Genomic DNA, 15,491 nt, shown 5'->3' with positions numbered 1-15,491 from the left:
TCTCTCTCTGCTCCTCCCCTGCTCACACACTGTCTCTCTCTCAAAAATAAAGATTAAAAAATTTTTTTTAAATAAAAGTAAAAATTATGCTTCCTGAAGTATAACGGATACACTGAAAGGTAACATCGTATGTACACCTGATTTTCACAAGCCCACACACCTCTATGACCAGCATCCAGATCAAGAACTAGAACAGGGCCAGCCTCCCAGAAGCTGCCCTGATACCCCTTCCTATCACTACCTGTAACTCAGCCTGGCCACTGTCCTCTCTTCTTTCCTGATTTGATCTTTATGTCCGTGGAACCGTGCATATGGCCCTTTTATGTCTGCTTCCTTTCACTCAATGTTTGTGAGATTTGCTCACCTCATTGCATGTAGCGATTATGCTTGTTGCATGTGTGTTTCCTGTGTGAGTACACCACAGTTTATCCACCCTACGGTTTACAGCATTCGGCCGTCTGTTCTGGGCTGTCGCGAATAGTGCCGTTGTGACCATCCCATTGTGTGTATTTTGTTGCACGCATGGACCCACGTCTGTTCCGAGTATACCTGGGATGGGCATTGCCAGGGCACGGGAGGACGCTGTTGTGGATAACTGCTGAACCGTTTCCCAGAGCTGTTTTGACACCAATTTTACTCCAACCAGCATGGTTTAGAAATCTCCAGCACCTCGTATTTTCTCTTTCTCATTCTGGTGGGTGTGTAGAATTAATTTTGTTTTTCTTTTTTCTTTTAAATGTTTATTTATTTATTTTGAGAGAGAGAGAGAAAGCACAAATTGGTAGACAGTGGGGGGGGGCTCAGAGAGAGAGAGAGGGAGAGAGAGAGAGAGAGAGAGAGAGAGAGAGAGAATCCCAAGCAGCCTCCACGCTGTCAGCACGGAGCCCAGAGTGGGGCTTCATCTCATGAACTGAGAGATCACGTCTTGAGCTGAAATCAAGAGTTGGACACTTAACCAACTGAGCCACCCACGTGCCCCAAGAATTAATTTTCATTTTCCTGATGACTCATGAGGACGGGCACCTTTATGTTTGTTTATTGGCCATTTGGATTCCTCCTTTGTGAAGTGTCCGTTCAAATCTTTTCCATTAGGTTACCTGATTTCTCTACGAGATCATCTGCTTTTTCTTTCTTGGTAAGGAAATACTAAGAAAATAGGAGTCCTTTCTCAGATAGATATATGTAAATATATGTTTATATTTACAAAGTCTCTGCTTGCCTTTCATTCTCCCTTTCTTTTAATTTATGTATTTTAACTGAGATATAATTGACGTATGACATTGTGTAAGTTTAAGGTATGCAGTGTGTTGATCTGATATATTTTTACATTGCAGTATGATTGTAGCTTTAGCTAATATCTCTATCAGGTCACATAATTATTTCCTTTGTGTGCAAAGAACCCTAACCTCAACCCTAACCCAAGACCAGCCTAGGTCTTGAGCGCTTCCTGCAGAATTCAGTAAACCTTCAGTTTTTTGCAAGGCCCAAATAACTCAGTGTGAGGTCAAGCCAGATCTGACAGGAAGAATATTCTACTGAAACTCAAGCTTCTTAGCCTAGCAGAATTTTCTTACTCATCTCTATCCAGTTCCAGCCACAGTAATTCACGTTTTCCTTTAACCCAGAAATTCATCTAAACCAGAAGGAAACCTAGTTGTGTCTAATGCTGTGCAGTCAGGGAAGAGGAAGCTGGGAGGTTTACACAGGGACAGTTTAAAATGAGGCCTTTGTTTTTGGACTTTAAAGAGCGGCTCCCCCTCCCACCAGGATGTGTCCTGCTCTCAGGAGACCATGTGTAGGCTTCTCAAGCTGCAGTGAATTTTCTTGCCCTTTGTAAGCCTCAGACCCTGGGTTCTCCCTCCTAGCATACGCAAGAGGGTCATAAGGCAACTGAACACACAGCGTTGTGTGCGAGTTGGAAGAGGCCTTTGGCTATTTTATGTAAGTGTTGTAAAGAATATGTCTTGTCATTCTGGAAAGGGCAAAACTATAGGGATAGAAAACAGATCAGTGGTTGCCAGGGCCTGGGGGTGCAGGGAGGGGGTGCCCACAGAAGGGCATGAAGAAACATTTAGGGGTGGTGGAAATGTTTTGTATCTTGATTATGATGGTGGTTACACAACTGTATGTGTTTGTCAAAATTCATAGAACTGCATACTGAAAAGGGTGAATTTTACTTTTGATGTAAATCATGTCTCAATAAGCCTGGCTTTTTTTTTTTTTTTTTAACATTTATTTATTATTGAGAGACAAAGACAGAGCATAAGCGGGGGAGGGGCAGAGAGAGGGGGAGACACAGAATCCGAAGCAGGCTCCAGGCTCCCAGCTGTCAGCACGGAGCCCGATGAGGGGCTTGAACTCACAGACCGCGAGATCATGACCTGAGCTTAACTGACTCAGCCACCTTGGCGCCCCAATAAGCCTGACTTTAAAAAAGAATATATCTGGGGCGCCTGGGTGGCGCAGTCGGTTAAGCGTCCGACTTCAGTCAGGTCACGATCTCGCGGTCCGTGAGTTCGAGCCCCGCGTCAGGCTCTGGGCTGATGGCTCGGAGCCTGGAGCCTGTTTCCGATTCTGTGTCTCCCTCTCTCTCTGCCCCTTCCCCGTTCATGCTCTGTCTCTCTCTGTCCCAAAAATAAATTAAAAAAAAAAAAAAAAAAAAAAAAAAAAGAATATATCTTGGAAGGGAGCGGGGGTTCATTGATAGGCCAGCATTCTCTCTGAGGCCTGGTCTCCACGTAGCTCAGGGAGCCCCTGTTTGTGGACAGGCACCATTGGAGAGGCACAGATCCCAGTGTGGTGGTGGGAGAGGTGGGAGATCAGCCTGGCTTTTGCATGGGCAGCCCTCGGTCACGGGCGGCCCTCGGTCACAGCCATTAATCCCAGCTCCCCAGCAACGGGTGCATGTGTCTCGCTGCAGGACAGAGTCTGTTCGTCCCAGACCTGTGCTTTGTTTTCTTCATTGGTTCATGGCTGTCTGGGGTCATGCTGCAGAAGTCCTGTGTGTTCGGCCGCCAGGGCCACAGCAAGAGGAGAGCTTGCCTAACTCTCAGTTTACTTGAGCCCGGGTCTTCTTCCATTTCCGTCTAATCACAAGCTGAGAACCTCAAAGAGCCTACCAGTCACTGTGGTAGGAACTTCCGTACCTCCCTGGGAGTTTGCTCTTCCCAGGAGTGAGAATTCCAATAGAGTAAGTGGCACATTTAGAATAATTCTCCTGGGTCACAACAAAGTGAGATGCATCCTAACTGTATTTACTCCGAGTGCTTCGGGATTCACAGTTAAGAGAGGGAGATCGAGTTGCTGACGTTTCATTTGTACGTTCTTTTTTCTTTTTCTTTTTTTATTTTTTTAACGTTTATTTATTTTTGAGACAGAGACAGAGCATGAACGGGGGAGGGTCAGAGAGAGGGAGACACAGAATCTGAAACAGGCTCCAGGCTCTGAGCTGTTAGCACAGAGCCCGACGCGGGGCTCGAACTCACGGACCGTGAGATCATGACCTGAGCGGAAGTCGGCCGCTTAACCGACTGAGCCACCCAGGTGCCCCTGTACGTTCTTTTTTCTAAGCACAAGCGTACCTCGTTTTATTGTGCTTCTTTATTGCACTTGGCACACGTTGAGTTTTTTATAAATAAATTGAAGGTTTATGGCAACACCGCGTCGAGCACATTCCAACAGCATTTGTTCACTTCATGTCTCTGTCACATTTTGGTAATTCTTACAATATTCCAAACTTTTCCATTATTGTATTTGCCGTGGTGATCTGGGATAAGTGATTTTATGACTTACCGAAAGCTCAGAAGATGGTTAGCATTCTTTAGCAATAAAATACTTTTAAATTAAGGTATGTACATCATTTGTTTTTGTTTTTGTTTTTTGTTTTTGTTTTTTTATTTATTTTTATTTTTTATTTTTTTTAACGTTTTTTTTATATTTATTTTTGAGACAGAGAGAGACAGAGCATGAACGGGGTAGGGTCAGAGAGAGAGGGAGACACAGAATCTGAAACAGGCTCCAGGCTCTGAGCTGTCAGCACAGAGCCCGACGCGGGGCTCAAACTCACGGACCGTGAGATCATGACCTGAGCCGAAGTCGGCCGCTTAACCGACTGAGCCACCCAGGCGCCCCTGTTTTTGTTTTTTTACACAGAATGCTATTCCATGTTTAAGAGACTACAGCATAGTGTGAACATCTTTTTTATATGCACTGGGAAACCAAAATATTCGTTTGACTTGCTTTATTGCAGCATTCTGGACCCGAACCCACAACCTCTCCGAAGTATGCCTGTGTCCACAATTGCATTACAGGTAGAATTCTTTAAAGAAGAGACAGTATTGGGGCGCCTGGGTGGCTCAGTCGGTTGAGCGTCCGACTTCGGCTCAGGTCATGATCTCGCGCTCCGTGAGTTCGAGCGCCGCGTCAGGCTCTGGGCTGACGGCTCAGAGCCTGGAGCCTGCTTCCGATTCTGTGTCTCCTTCTCTCTCTGCCCCTCCCCCATTCATGCTCTGCCTCTCTCTGTCTCAAAAAGAAATAAACGTTAAAAAAAAAAGAAAAAAAAAAGAAGAGACAGTATCATCACTAACAGTGATCGCTAATGATCACCAGTCTTTTCATAGCACTGTATGGTTTTTAAAACATTTCCTATTTGATTTTAATCGCCCTAGGAGATGGACAGGGCTGTAAATTCCATTTTACAGACGAGGAAACTGAGGCCGAGGTGATAAATTACTCACCCGAGGTCTCACTTATCGATAAGTGCGAGAACCGAGGCACAAAACCGGGTCTTCCAGCTCCTGGTGTTGCCATCAGTTCGTTAAATAATTTCATTTTCCTTCTCCAGTCTTGCACACAGTTCACTGGCAGGACCGGAGGGTCTTAACGCCTCATTAAACTTAATAAATGTTGCCCCACAAACCTTTATTAAAAAACACGTGGCAGTGCGCGTTGTCCAGTTGTTTTGTGAACACCGTTTGTGCCAGCCTGCCACGTAGCCTGAGGGGCAAATGTTCAGAATCCTGAGAGCCACCGTGGACACATGCTTTTCTGAAGATCTTACTCTTGTATTCGGCCTCCTGTCTTGTCCGTGTTCTGGTCTAATCACTCTGGGCCATACAAAGACAACTCTAACATGGATTTTTCCCTCCAGTTTATAATCTCGCAGGAAGAGCAGACACAGACCACACAGAGAGGACGTGATCGTGAATTGTACAGTTTCACAGAAGCCCTGAGAAAGGCGCTTTATGACATCAGTGTTGCGGACTTGGAAAGTGCCACTAAAGCGCTTGAACTTGTGGTTTGTTGTTTAATGCTGTTTCTTGACAAACCAGAGTGCTAAGAACTGCTGTGGTATTCGGCAGTGAAACTAAAGCCTCTGTGTTGGAGGAATTTCCTCGAAATTTCTTTGAAACCTACTGAAGCCAAGCGTACACACTCTCACCTCTGTTTCCTGTTGTCATCGTCCACCCCACCTTACGGGAAACTATGCTTCTTGTTGTTGCATTTCAAAGAAAAATTTGGTTAATTTTTTCAGCTTTTAAAGGGATGCACAGTGGCCTTATTTTGTCATGAAGCTGTTCCACAAATTCTATAAAAGTCAAAGGCTTCTGAGTCAAACAACAGTTGGTTACACGTACATACCAGCATCCCTAAGGAGCACGCTCTCTGCATTCTCTCAAGTGGCCTTACCAGGTCAATCACATAAAATAGCCCTGATTATTACAGAAGTCAATCAGACATAGGCTTTATCTATAGAAGGAACACTGATAAGCAAGCTTTGCAGTAAAGGTTGCTCTAAGAATAGAATAGAATGTAGTTCCTAGCCATATATTCTACTTACTAAAATGTTAAATGCAAAAAAAAAAAAAAAAAAAGGGGGGGGGGCGCCTAGGTGGCTCAGTCGGTTAAGCGTCCGACTTCAGCTCAGGTCACGATCTCACGATCCGTGAGTTCGAGCCCCGCGTCGGGCTCTGGGCTGATGGCTCAGAGCCTGGAGCCTGCTTCCGATTCTGTGTCTCCCTCTCTCTCTGCCCCTCCCCCGTTCATGCTCTGTCTCTCTCTGTCCCAAAAATAAATAAACATTGAAAAAATAAATAAATAAAAATAAATAAATAAAATGTTAAATGCTATAAACACTAGAAGTGTATATTGTCAGCCTTAAAAATAAAAAATAGTATTTATTTAATGTTTATTAATGTTTTTTAACGTTTATTTATTTTGGAGAGAGAAAAAGAGAGCACCAGCAGGGGAGGGGCAGAGAGAGAGGGAGACACAGATTCCGAAGCAGGCTCCAGGCTCTGAGCCGTCAGCACAGAACCTGGTGCGGGGCTTGAACTCACGAACCACGAGACCATGACCTGAGCCGAAGTCGGACACTCAACCGACTGAGCCACCCAGGCGCCCCCCAAAATAAATAATATTTTTTAAAAGAAAGAGAACACGCAGTGAGCCTAAGCACTTCATAGAAGTAATGATAATAATAAATACCTGTGGGCAGAGTTTACTGTCTACAAAACTATCTCACAGTTAATAGCTAAGCTATTGTCTCCTGGCCCCTAACCACCCCAGAGGCTGGAACTGGCGTCCAGGGGTCACGTTTCTCCGTTACCCGCTGCTCCCTGCCAGGCTCTACCAACAGGGAGCGCTGGAAGGGCTGGAGGAAGAGAAGGGCCCACCTCAAAAGTCTAGTAGGGATTGCGTTGAATCTGCAGATTGCTTTGGGTAACGTGGACTTTTTAACGATATTAATTCTTCCAATCCATGAGCATGGAATATTTGTCTTTCGGTCTGTGTCATCTTCAATTTCTTTCTGTCAGCTATATCCAAAAAGAAGAAGCAGTCTGAGCCCAGCTTCACAGGGCCTCTGGGATCTGATAACCCCCACTCTCTCCTCTGTTCTCCCAGCCCTTAGGGGAGGTAGCTGCTTCCTGAGGTCACCCTCTGTCAGCTCAGGGTCCCCTTCTCGTGTTTTAGTTCTCCAGTGCCTGTTTAACCCGTGCCTTAGGATAGATTCTCTCTGTTAAAGTAACCAGTGTGGTTTCTGTTTTCCTAATCTGCCCTTGATGAATACAGCCTTTAATGTCACAAATTGTGAGGCGTATTTTACTGGTGAGGGATGGAGACTTACTTAAGTACAGTGATTTATCTGAAAGTACACAACCAGTAGTACACGAGCCAGGACCTGCACCTTCCACTCTGAGATCCTCTGCTTTCCATTTGCGTATGTATGTATGTATGTATGTATGTATTTATTTATTTATTTATTTATTTTTGGGAGAGAGAGAGAGAGAGAGAGCACATGCGCACCTGAGCGGAGGAGGGACTGAGAAAGAAGGGGACAGAGGATCCAAAGCAGGCTCTACACTGACAGCAGAGACCCTGATGTGGGGCTCAAACTCAAACCGTGAGATCATGACCTGAGCTGAAGGCAGATGCTTAACTGACTGAGCCACCCAGGTGCCACCCGAACTTATTAAAAAAAAATAATTTTATCCTGGGGTGTCTGGGTGGCTTAGTCGGTTACGTGTCCGACTTTGGCTCAGGTCATAATCATACGGTTCGCGAGTTCAAGCCCCGCACCGGGCTTGGTGCCGTCAGTGTGGAGCCTGCTTGGGATCCTCTGTCTCTTCCTCTCTCTGCCTGTCTCTCCCCCACTCGCTCTCTCAAAAATAAACATTTGTTTAAGAAATAATTTTATGTTTACAGAAGAATTGTAAAGGTAGTGGAGAATTCCCATAATACCCTTCCTCCAGCTTCTGCTACTGTTAACCTCTTACACACCACGGTACATTTATCCCAACTAAAAATTAGCATAGGTACGTTACTATTTTAAACTACAGACTTTACCCAGCTTTCTTTTCACACACATAAAAAAAAAAAAAACAAAAAACACAAAACAAAAAACCCTACAGACTTTATTAGGACCACCCCAGTTTTTCCATGTCTCTTTTCCGTTCCCAAATCTAATCCGGGATCCCACATCACCTTTGGTTGTCACCTCTCATCTGTGACAGCGTCTTAGTGTTTCCTTATTTCTCACGTCCGTGACAATTTTGAGATGTACCGTTAGATATTCTCTAGAACTTCCCTTGGTTTGGGTTTTCTGGTAATTAGACCAAGGCTGCAGATTTGGGGGAAGAGTACCACAGAGGGAAGTGCTCCTCTGATCGCATCACCTCAGAGGTACCTGATAGCTCATGACTTACTACTGGCGATGGTGGCCTTGATCACTTGGTCCAAGTGGGATCTGTCAGGTTTACCCACTATACGCCTTTCCTTTTCCATAATTTATTGGTTAGAAGCCAGCCACTAAATCCTCGTGCTGTACGTTTGACTGCCCACTTAATTATGGGGCTGTGCTTTCCGAACAGATTATTATCCGGCGCTTAAAGGATCTCTGTGTTCATGGCCGCGAATTACAAACCTAGGAGTCAGATTCGTGGTGTTGGGAGATGTGATGGCGTGGTGCTTCTTGGGGAATTATTATCCGTTGTGTCCATCTTTCTGTCCCACCATGGTTCAACTTGGAACTTGGCCGTCTTTAGTCTCAGGAAGCTTTTGGTTAACACTAGGACACCTATTTATTCTTGATGAACTGGAATCACCTCTGACAAGCCCTGAAATACAATCAGAAGCTCAGGGTTTTCACAGCATGCAGGAAATCGGTGAAAAGAGGAAGAGCCATAGAGACACGGTTGCTGGGAATAGGAAAATCGGAGATGTTAAAGCGTGTGGCTGACGAAGTGGAGATTTGCAAGAACAGGCTGAGAGATGACAGACACGGAGAGGTGCAGAGATCTCAGGTAGGAGGCCAAAGAAGGGACGGGGACGGATCCCACGAAGAGAGGGAAGCCAGTGACAAAAATCGAACTTTAGGCCGGACTCTGAACATGGTTTATTGTAATATGTGCATTTTGTCTCTGAGACTCACCATCCAGGACAATAGTTACGGTTCTAGCTGCTAGATTTCACTATATACAGTACTTAAATGAGCTTAGACTTTCATATGAGCCAAATAAAGTAGTTCAGTTGGGTTATGGAACCTTGGGTATTCACTGCTACTAAGGAGTGACTGAAGAATAATCAGAGCTCTCACAACTTCTGGAACTTTAGCAGGGCAACATGGAGCTCATCACCTTGTTAAATTAGCTGCAGACTACAGATCGTAATGTTAATAACTTACAAATTAAAACCATCAGACATGAGCTATAGATTTTTATTGCATGCTATTTTGTTCTAATTATATGGGGTTTCCGTATCTTGTGGTTAGCTAAAGAAAATAAAATCTCATTAGGGTCACCGATTCAGAGTAATGGCGTTCTTCCTAGGGCTATATCTGTGAATAGATAGCCTCGCCAAAGTCTCCAGACCACACCGGGGATGAGAATCCTGTAACTGATTGGCTTATAAACTTAACTATTTCCGTATTTCATACTGTTATTTTTTCAAGCAAGAGCATATTTTCTTTCCAGGAATGTGAGAAGAGACTTGACAACTCTTGTGATTAACCTTGGACCTCATTTATATAGATTTAGAGTCAGTATATTTCAGTGGGGGCACAGAAAGACAGCAGAGCAGTTTCCAGTTTTTTGGTTTTGCTTTTTTTTTTATGTTTATTTTTTATTCATTCATTCATTCATTCATTTATTTGAGAGAGAGCACGGGGGAGGGGCAGAGAGAGAGGGGGACAGAGGATCCGAAGCGGGCTCCACACTGACAGCAGAGAGTCTGATGCAGGGCTCGAACTCAAGAAACATGAGATCATGACCTGAGCCAAAGTCAGACACTTAGCTAACTGAGCCACCCAGGCGCCCCAGTTTTTTGTTTTTTGAAATATGGAATGAAGAAGGCTTTGGTTCCTCTTGCCCTTCTTAGGGATTGGCCTCTTGAAAATGCCTGTTTCAAAACAACTGGAAAACGAAGAGCCTGGGTGGCTCAGTCCGTTAAGCGTCCCAAGTTCGGCTCAGGTCATGATCTCACAATTGGGGAGTTTAAGCCCCGCATCAGGCTCTGTGCTGACAGTGAGGAGCCTGCTTGGGATTCTGTCTCCCTCTCTCTCTGCCTCTTACCCACGTGCACATGCTGTCTCTAAAAATAATGGAAGTAAACATTTTTTAAAAATGACCAGAAAACTAGCATTTGGTGGCATTAGAACATTCATATGCTTCATTGGGGGAGAAATAGGTGTTGTATATTAAAATACCTATTTCAGCTAATACTGCTGCTTGTCTCTTTGGACACATTCTTCACGTACAGTGTCAGGCATCTCAAAATCTCTTGCTTAAAAGTGGATTCTTATTTGTGAGCTGGGTTATGAGTCTTCTGACCAGATGCAATCCGGAAGTCAGGCGTCTGGAATGGAGTGCTTGTCTGAAAGTAGTTTCTCTGGCCATTAGTCATTATTTACCAACTTGCCTGGAGGGAAAAGATGACTGTGTCTGCTTTAATAAAAGCACTACTACTTCCCTTTTAACCCCCCTTAAAATGAGCTGGTGTTCGGCAAAACCCTGTATATCTAAAAACAGCTCATCCTCAGGAAGGTACTTTTATTTTAGGAGCACAGTAGGATTGGGTTGTGCTTTATCCTGATCCTTCCCGGGAGGGGCCTGGTTTTGGCGAGGGCTTTCTGCCAGTGGGGAACTGAAAGTCGAGTAGGTTTCATTTGTCACCAAAGCAGTACATAGCAATGGTCACTGACCTAGATCCGTGTGGTTTCATGGTGGATGCTTTACTCTGCAGTGGATTTTCCATGTTTTTCTTATCACCGGTTAGAGGGATTGGAGAGACGTGGTTAATTGGGCACACTCATACTAGGGTTTAAATATTTTGGGAAAGGTCAACAGAAGATGTGATGTCACATGGCCATGCCATTGGTCCTGTGTGCTTCCTGCCAGGAGACCTTGCAAAAGAGTTAACGGACTATAAATAGGCTGCCTTCTTGGACTGATTCCTTTGGTAACCAACCCTGAACACAGAGCATCTTTGTGTTAAGGTCATCGTGTGACACCCTCTTGGTGTGTCCCTCACATTTCTGATATAAGCGAAAAGAGTGTCTTGTATGTTGTCAGCTTTGTGATCGCCAGTCTTTCTACACTGGTGATTGACTCCCCACGAGGGTTGGATGGGAGATTCGTGAAAAGGGGTGTTTAACAGCTGTGAGTATAGCTTATTTGATGCTCTGGTCTATAGCAGGGACAATACAGTCTGTCTCAGCGCTGCAGCTGGTAAATAGGCAAATTCATTTCAGAGCAGTCAAGCCGAGACTAAACTGTTCTCCCCTGACACCGATCTAAGAAAATGTTCTAAAGCATCGCAATTCTAAAAATACCCACTGGTGAGTCTAGGACACACTACACATCTGAGAAGAGGGGAAATAGCGAAAGCTGAGAACATAAGCAGACATCAAATAAAAAGGAGGTGACATTTACATATAAAAAATCCAAAAAATCTATAAAAGACAGGGTTTCTGTAGTGCTGTAAATGAGTTATTCGTCTGACCCCAGATGTCGGTTTCCATAGTAACTATTACTTGATCCTTTAGTACAAATATTACAAGACTGCTAATATATTAAATGAGTTCTTTTCTATTTTAATCATAGAAGATTGGCTAAAATAATATCCTCTCTCTTTGGAAGCAGGTTTTTGGCATTTGGGGCCTTTGCTTTCCTAAATAAAAACTGCATTAGTGCATTTTAATTTGCTTTTCTCCCCCACTTTTTTTCTTCCCTATTTTTTTCTTTTTTCTATTAAGATTCCTTCCAAGGAATGTTCATGGCATCACTGTTTGTAATAGTGAAAACTAGAAACAGACCAAGTGTTCATTAGTGAACGATTAGTGACTAAGTCATGGCATGAGGTAGACTTCTCTCAAAGAACCCCAGGGCCCCTTGGAACAATTCCGGGGATCAGAGAAAAACTCAAGATTAACCTGGAATATCTTGTGGTACCAGAAAGTAAGGAAATGCTCAGAAAACAATGGGGGCATGTCAAAGCACACAGTAACCACCTTGAAGGAGCCCCCCACAGCCAAATCTGGGAGGCTGTATGCATCTGATCAGGCCTAAATCTAATAGTAAACATTAGCAAATTATGTACTTAAAAACTTTTTTATTGAAGTTAATTACTTATTTTTATGAATGGCTATAGCCATTTTTATAGACTACTGGGAATTGCCTAATAATTTACAACTAAAATAAGATATTCTATTACCTTATATGCCTTGTGACCATATTTTCTACGACAAAATGTGTGCATCCGTTGGGGTGGTTTAACAAAATACTTGAAAATTAGAATGGTTTAGAAGTCTAGGATATATGGTTGATACACACACACATATATACGTGTGTATACTTTGTACGTACACACACACACACACACACACACACACACACACACACTCACACACCCAGCAACGCATGCTTCTGTTGAGTCTAAACTGGCAGTTCCACATTTGGTCACTAGGTGGCACTTGGCCAGCGTAAGGCTAACGTAAAAGGAAACTGATGAACACCAGGATAAAAGGGCAAAGAGGAACTTGCTCAGTATTCACAGGGAACCCTGATTGGCAGTCCCCTGGGGCTCACTGAAAGGGTTCATTTGGCTGAGACTGTACCATACTCCTATCCTGGACATGAGGTGTTTGGGATTTAAATTATTCTGAGATTTGGTCTTATTTCAGTGCAGAAGCAGCAGGCCAGTGAGCGCAGTGGCCCAACAAAAGCTGTCACAGCTCTGGGCCCCTTACAAGCAGGACCAGGAGAGGTGTGCCGGGTCCCTCATTGAATCCCAGGCCTAGCACGGAGTACTCAGGATGAAGCGAGAGTGTTGAATGGATGGGTACCCATCTTTGTGCTTTGAAAATAGTTTAGAGGAACCCACTGTGCTCTAGAAATATCTCTCAGTGCCATGCGTCTGAGCACCTCGGGCAGGAGAGGAGCAGTGACTGCCTCTGCGGTGGCCGCCATACCCTGAATGTACATTTGTGTCTCCTGCAGGTGCTGTTAGATCTTACAAACAAAAGGAGTTTGTCATGCTGTGCTCCAAGAAAGCTTTTCTCTGAGAAGACCTTAGATACTCCTGTTAGAATTTAAAAGGAGTATGGCATTAGGTATGCTTTTGTATGTACTGCTGGCTAAGTAAGCGTAAGGATGTAATCCAGGGTTTCGACTCTAACTTGCAGAACCTGAACAGGATGCAGTACCTTCTGCAATGAGTGTTTAACTGTCAGGCTCTCTACACTCTGCTCAGGTTCCTAGAATACTCCCGGGATCAGAACAACCCATAGATTTGCCCTGCACTAGCTGAGGCAGCTACAAGAGAAGGAACCAGAACTCTTGGTTCTGGGTTCAAATCCTGATTCTGCTATTAGGCCTGGATCTTCAGTAATCATACAGTCTTTTGAATCTCAGTTTCTTTATCTGCAAAGTGAGGATGTTAATACTGACTTTCTTCATTTATCCCATCAACCAGCATAATTTTTGAGTTCCTCCAGGACTTTACAATCTGGTGTGCATGGCAAACACGTCTCCCAGTGTTGAGCCTATTGAATAAAAATGTATTTAAACTGGGGACGGATGGTGGCGATGGAAGCACGGCATGTGAATGGACTGGAGGCCACCAAACCGTGTACTTAGAAAGGTGAAGGTGAAAATTTTTCATGTTATGTGTATTTTACCACAATTAAGTAAAGTCAAATGAAAAACAAAATATCCAAAGAACCCAGCATGATCCTGGCACATAGTAGACTCAGGATCCACTCGGTGACCATCCATTGAGTTCGGGAGTGAGTGGGGACAAGGAAGACCACTAGATACAAGTACCCTGGCACAATTAGCCCAGTCAGTGGGAAGAAGTGGCCTTTTCTGTCTTGGACAAAGCATGCCACCAGGCCCACCGATGGAGGAAGACTGTCGAGCCTCTGCAGGGCATATCCTGCCTTCTTGCCTCAAGCTCAAGATGGGCGTATGGAATGCCTTCCTGTTCCTCAGGCATCATCCTGGAGTACATCAACTGAACAGCCTCACGAAGGACGCCTAAGTGCAGTTTCTGGGATTCTGCTTCACTTTTCGTAACGAAGACAGGGTTTAGGTAAAGACTAGTGGACAAAGAATTAAGTTTGGTCTGGTCAGGGACTGACGGACAAAACCTCTGAGGTCAGTACCTTTATGACCGAGAATTGAGGCTCAGGGATTATTCGAGGTGGAGGACGAAGAGCACTAGTTTTTCTTTTTCACTTTCCTTTTGTTTTTCTTTTTTGGGGGGTATAGAGGGTAAAGGGTGAAGAAAGAAGGAAGAATCGCCTTTTTTTTTTCTTTTTTTTAAACTCAGGAGTTATGGATAACTCCCAAGTACCTGTGCAAATGAATATGATTAACTTTGCTACTCCAGAAAAAAATTTTAATCCCAAAGTCATTTATTTTGGCTTTAGAATAGACTAGCACTTGTGTCGGATTTTCTCGCCTAATTACTTTTTGCTTAAGCTTGTTTTAAAATTGTTTTAAATTCCTTTAGTGTGACAGCCTAGGGAAGTGGGGGGGGGGGGGGGGGAGGGGAACAGGCCACAGAGAGGATCTGAACCAGAATTGAAGCTTTCCTATAGAAAAGCCCCCTCATATGCTGCCAGTGGGAGAGCAAAACTGGAATCAGCCTTCTGGAAAACAATTTGGCAAAATATTTTTTAAAGTCTTCAAAATATGCTTACTCTTTGATCCAGTAATTCCACTTCTAGGAATTTGTCCTAAAGAAGCAATCAAACAAGCATGCAGCAATGTAGGGACAAGGCACTCACCACAACATTTGTATCGGCAAAAACAAAAAAGAAGAAGAAAAAGTAAAGCCAATGGAAAGCACTGAATAATATGGAATTGGTCAAAGAAAGTACGGTGCTGTCTCTGATGTGTGTAGCCACATTGGCAGATTGATTAGAGACTTTAAATTATTTTTTTCAACGTTTATTTATTTTTGGGACAGAGAGAGACAGAGCATGAACGGGGGAGGGGCAGAGAGAGAGGGAGACACAGAATCGGAAACAGGCTCCAGGCTCTGAGCCATCAGCCCAGAGCCTGACGCGGGGCTCGAACTCCCGGACCGCGAGATCGTGACCTGGCTGAAGTCGGACGCTTAACCGACTGCGCCACCCAGGCGCCCCATAGACTTTAAAAGTCTATAGGGTTAGGGTTACCGCATCTTTCTAAATGAAAAACGGAAAAAATTAGTGGGCACGGCTGCATAGATATCTCTGCACAGAAACAGTGCAGAGATACAGAGATGGGTGGGTAAGTAGACAGAGAGCTGGACCGATGGATGAGTAAGGGGATAGATGCCTGTCTGGAGACACATATTCTGCAGCGTTAACTTTGGTGTTGCTGAGTGCTGAAATTATGGCTGATTTTGTAGTTTTTGTGTGTTTTTCAGATTTTCTGCATGAACACGTATTGCTTTATAATTAGAAAAGCCAACCACCCTGTATTTTAAAAGAATACATGTTTAATGTA

The 15,491-nt window shown here is 44.1% G+C and overlaps 1 protein-coding gene across 7 annotated transcripts in view; it reads left to right on the top strand.

Annotated features, from left to right (window-relative positions):
* Positions 1–15,491, top strand: part of RNF157 (ring finger protein 157) — an 84,541-nt gene that overhangs the window by 38,406 nt on the left and 30,644 nt on the right. Inside the window, exon 1 of one of the 7 annotated variants that reach the window (XM_047832586.1) lies at positions 8,503–8,801. The exons of the other annotated variants lie outside the window; for them this stretch is intronic. Within the exon in view, the coding sequence (XP_047688542.1) occupies positions 8,718–8,801 (84 nt within the window). The 5' untranslated portion in view covers positions 8,503–8,717. Of the gene's footprint in view, positions 1–8,502; positions 8,802–15,491 lie in introns of those variants that run through there. 7 annotated transcript variants of the gene reach the window in all.

Source organism: Prionailurus viverrinus, chromosome E1, assembly GCF_022837055.1.
Source record: "Prionailurus viverrinus isolate Anna chromosome E1, UM_Priviv_1.0, whole genome shotgun sequence".
In the NCBI taxonomy this organism is placed as follows: domain Eukaryota; kingdom Metazoa; phylum Chordata; class Mammalia; order Carnivora; family Felidae; genus Prionailurus; species Prionailurus viverrinus.
This window is presented reverse-complemented; position numbering and strand designations above follow the sequence as displayed.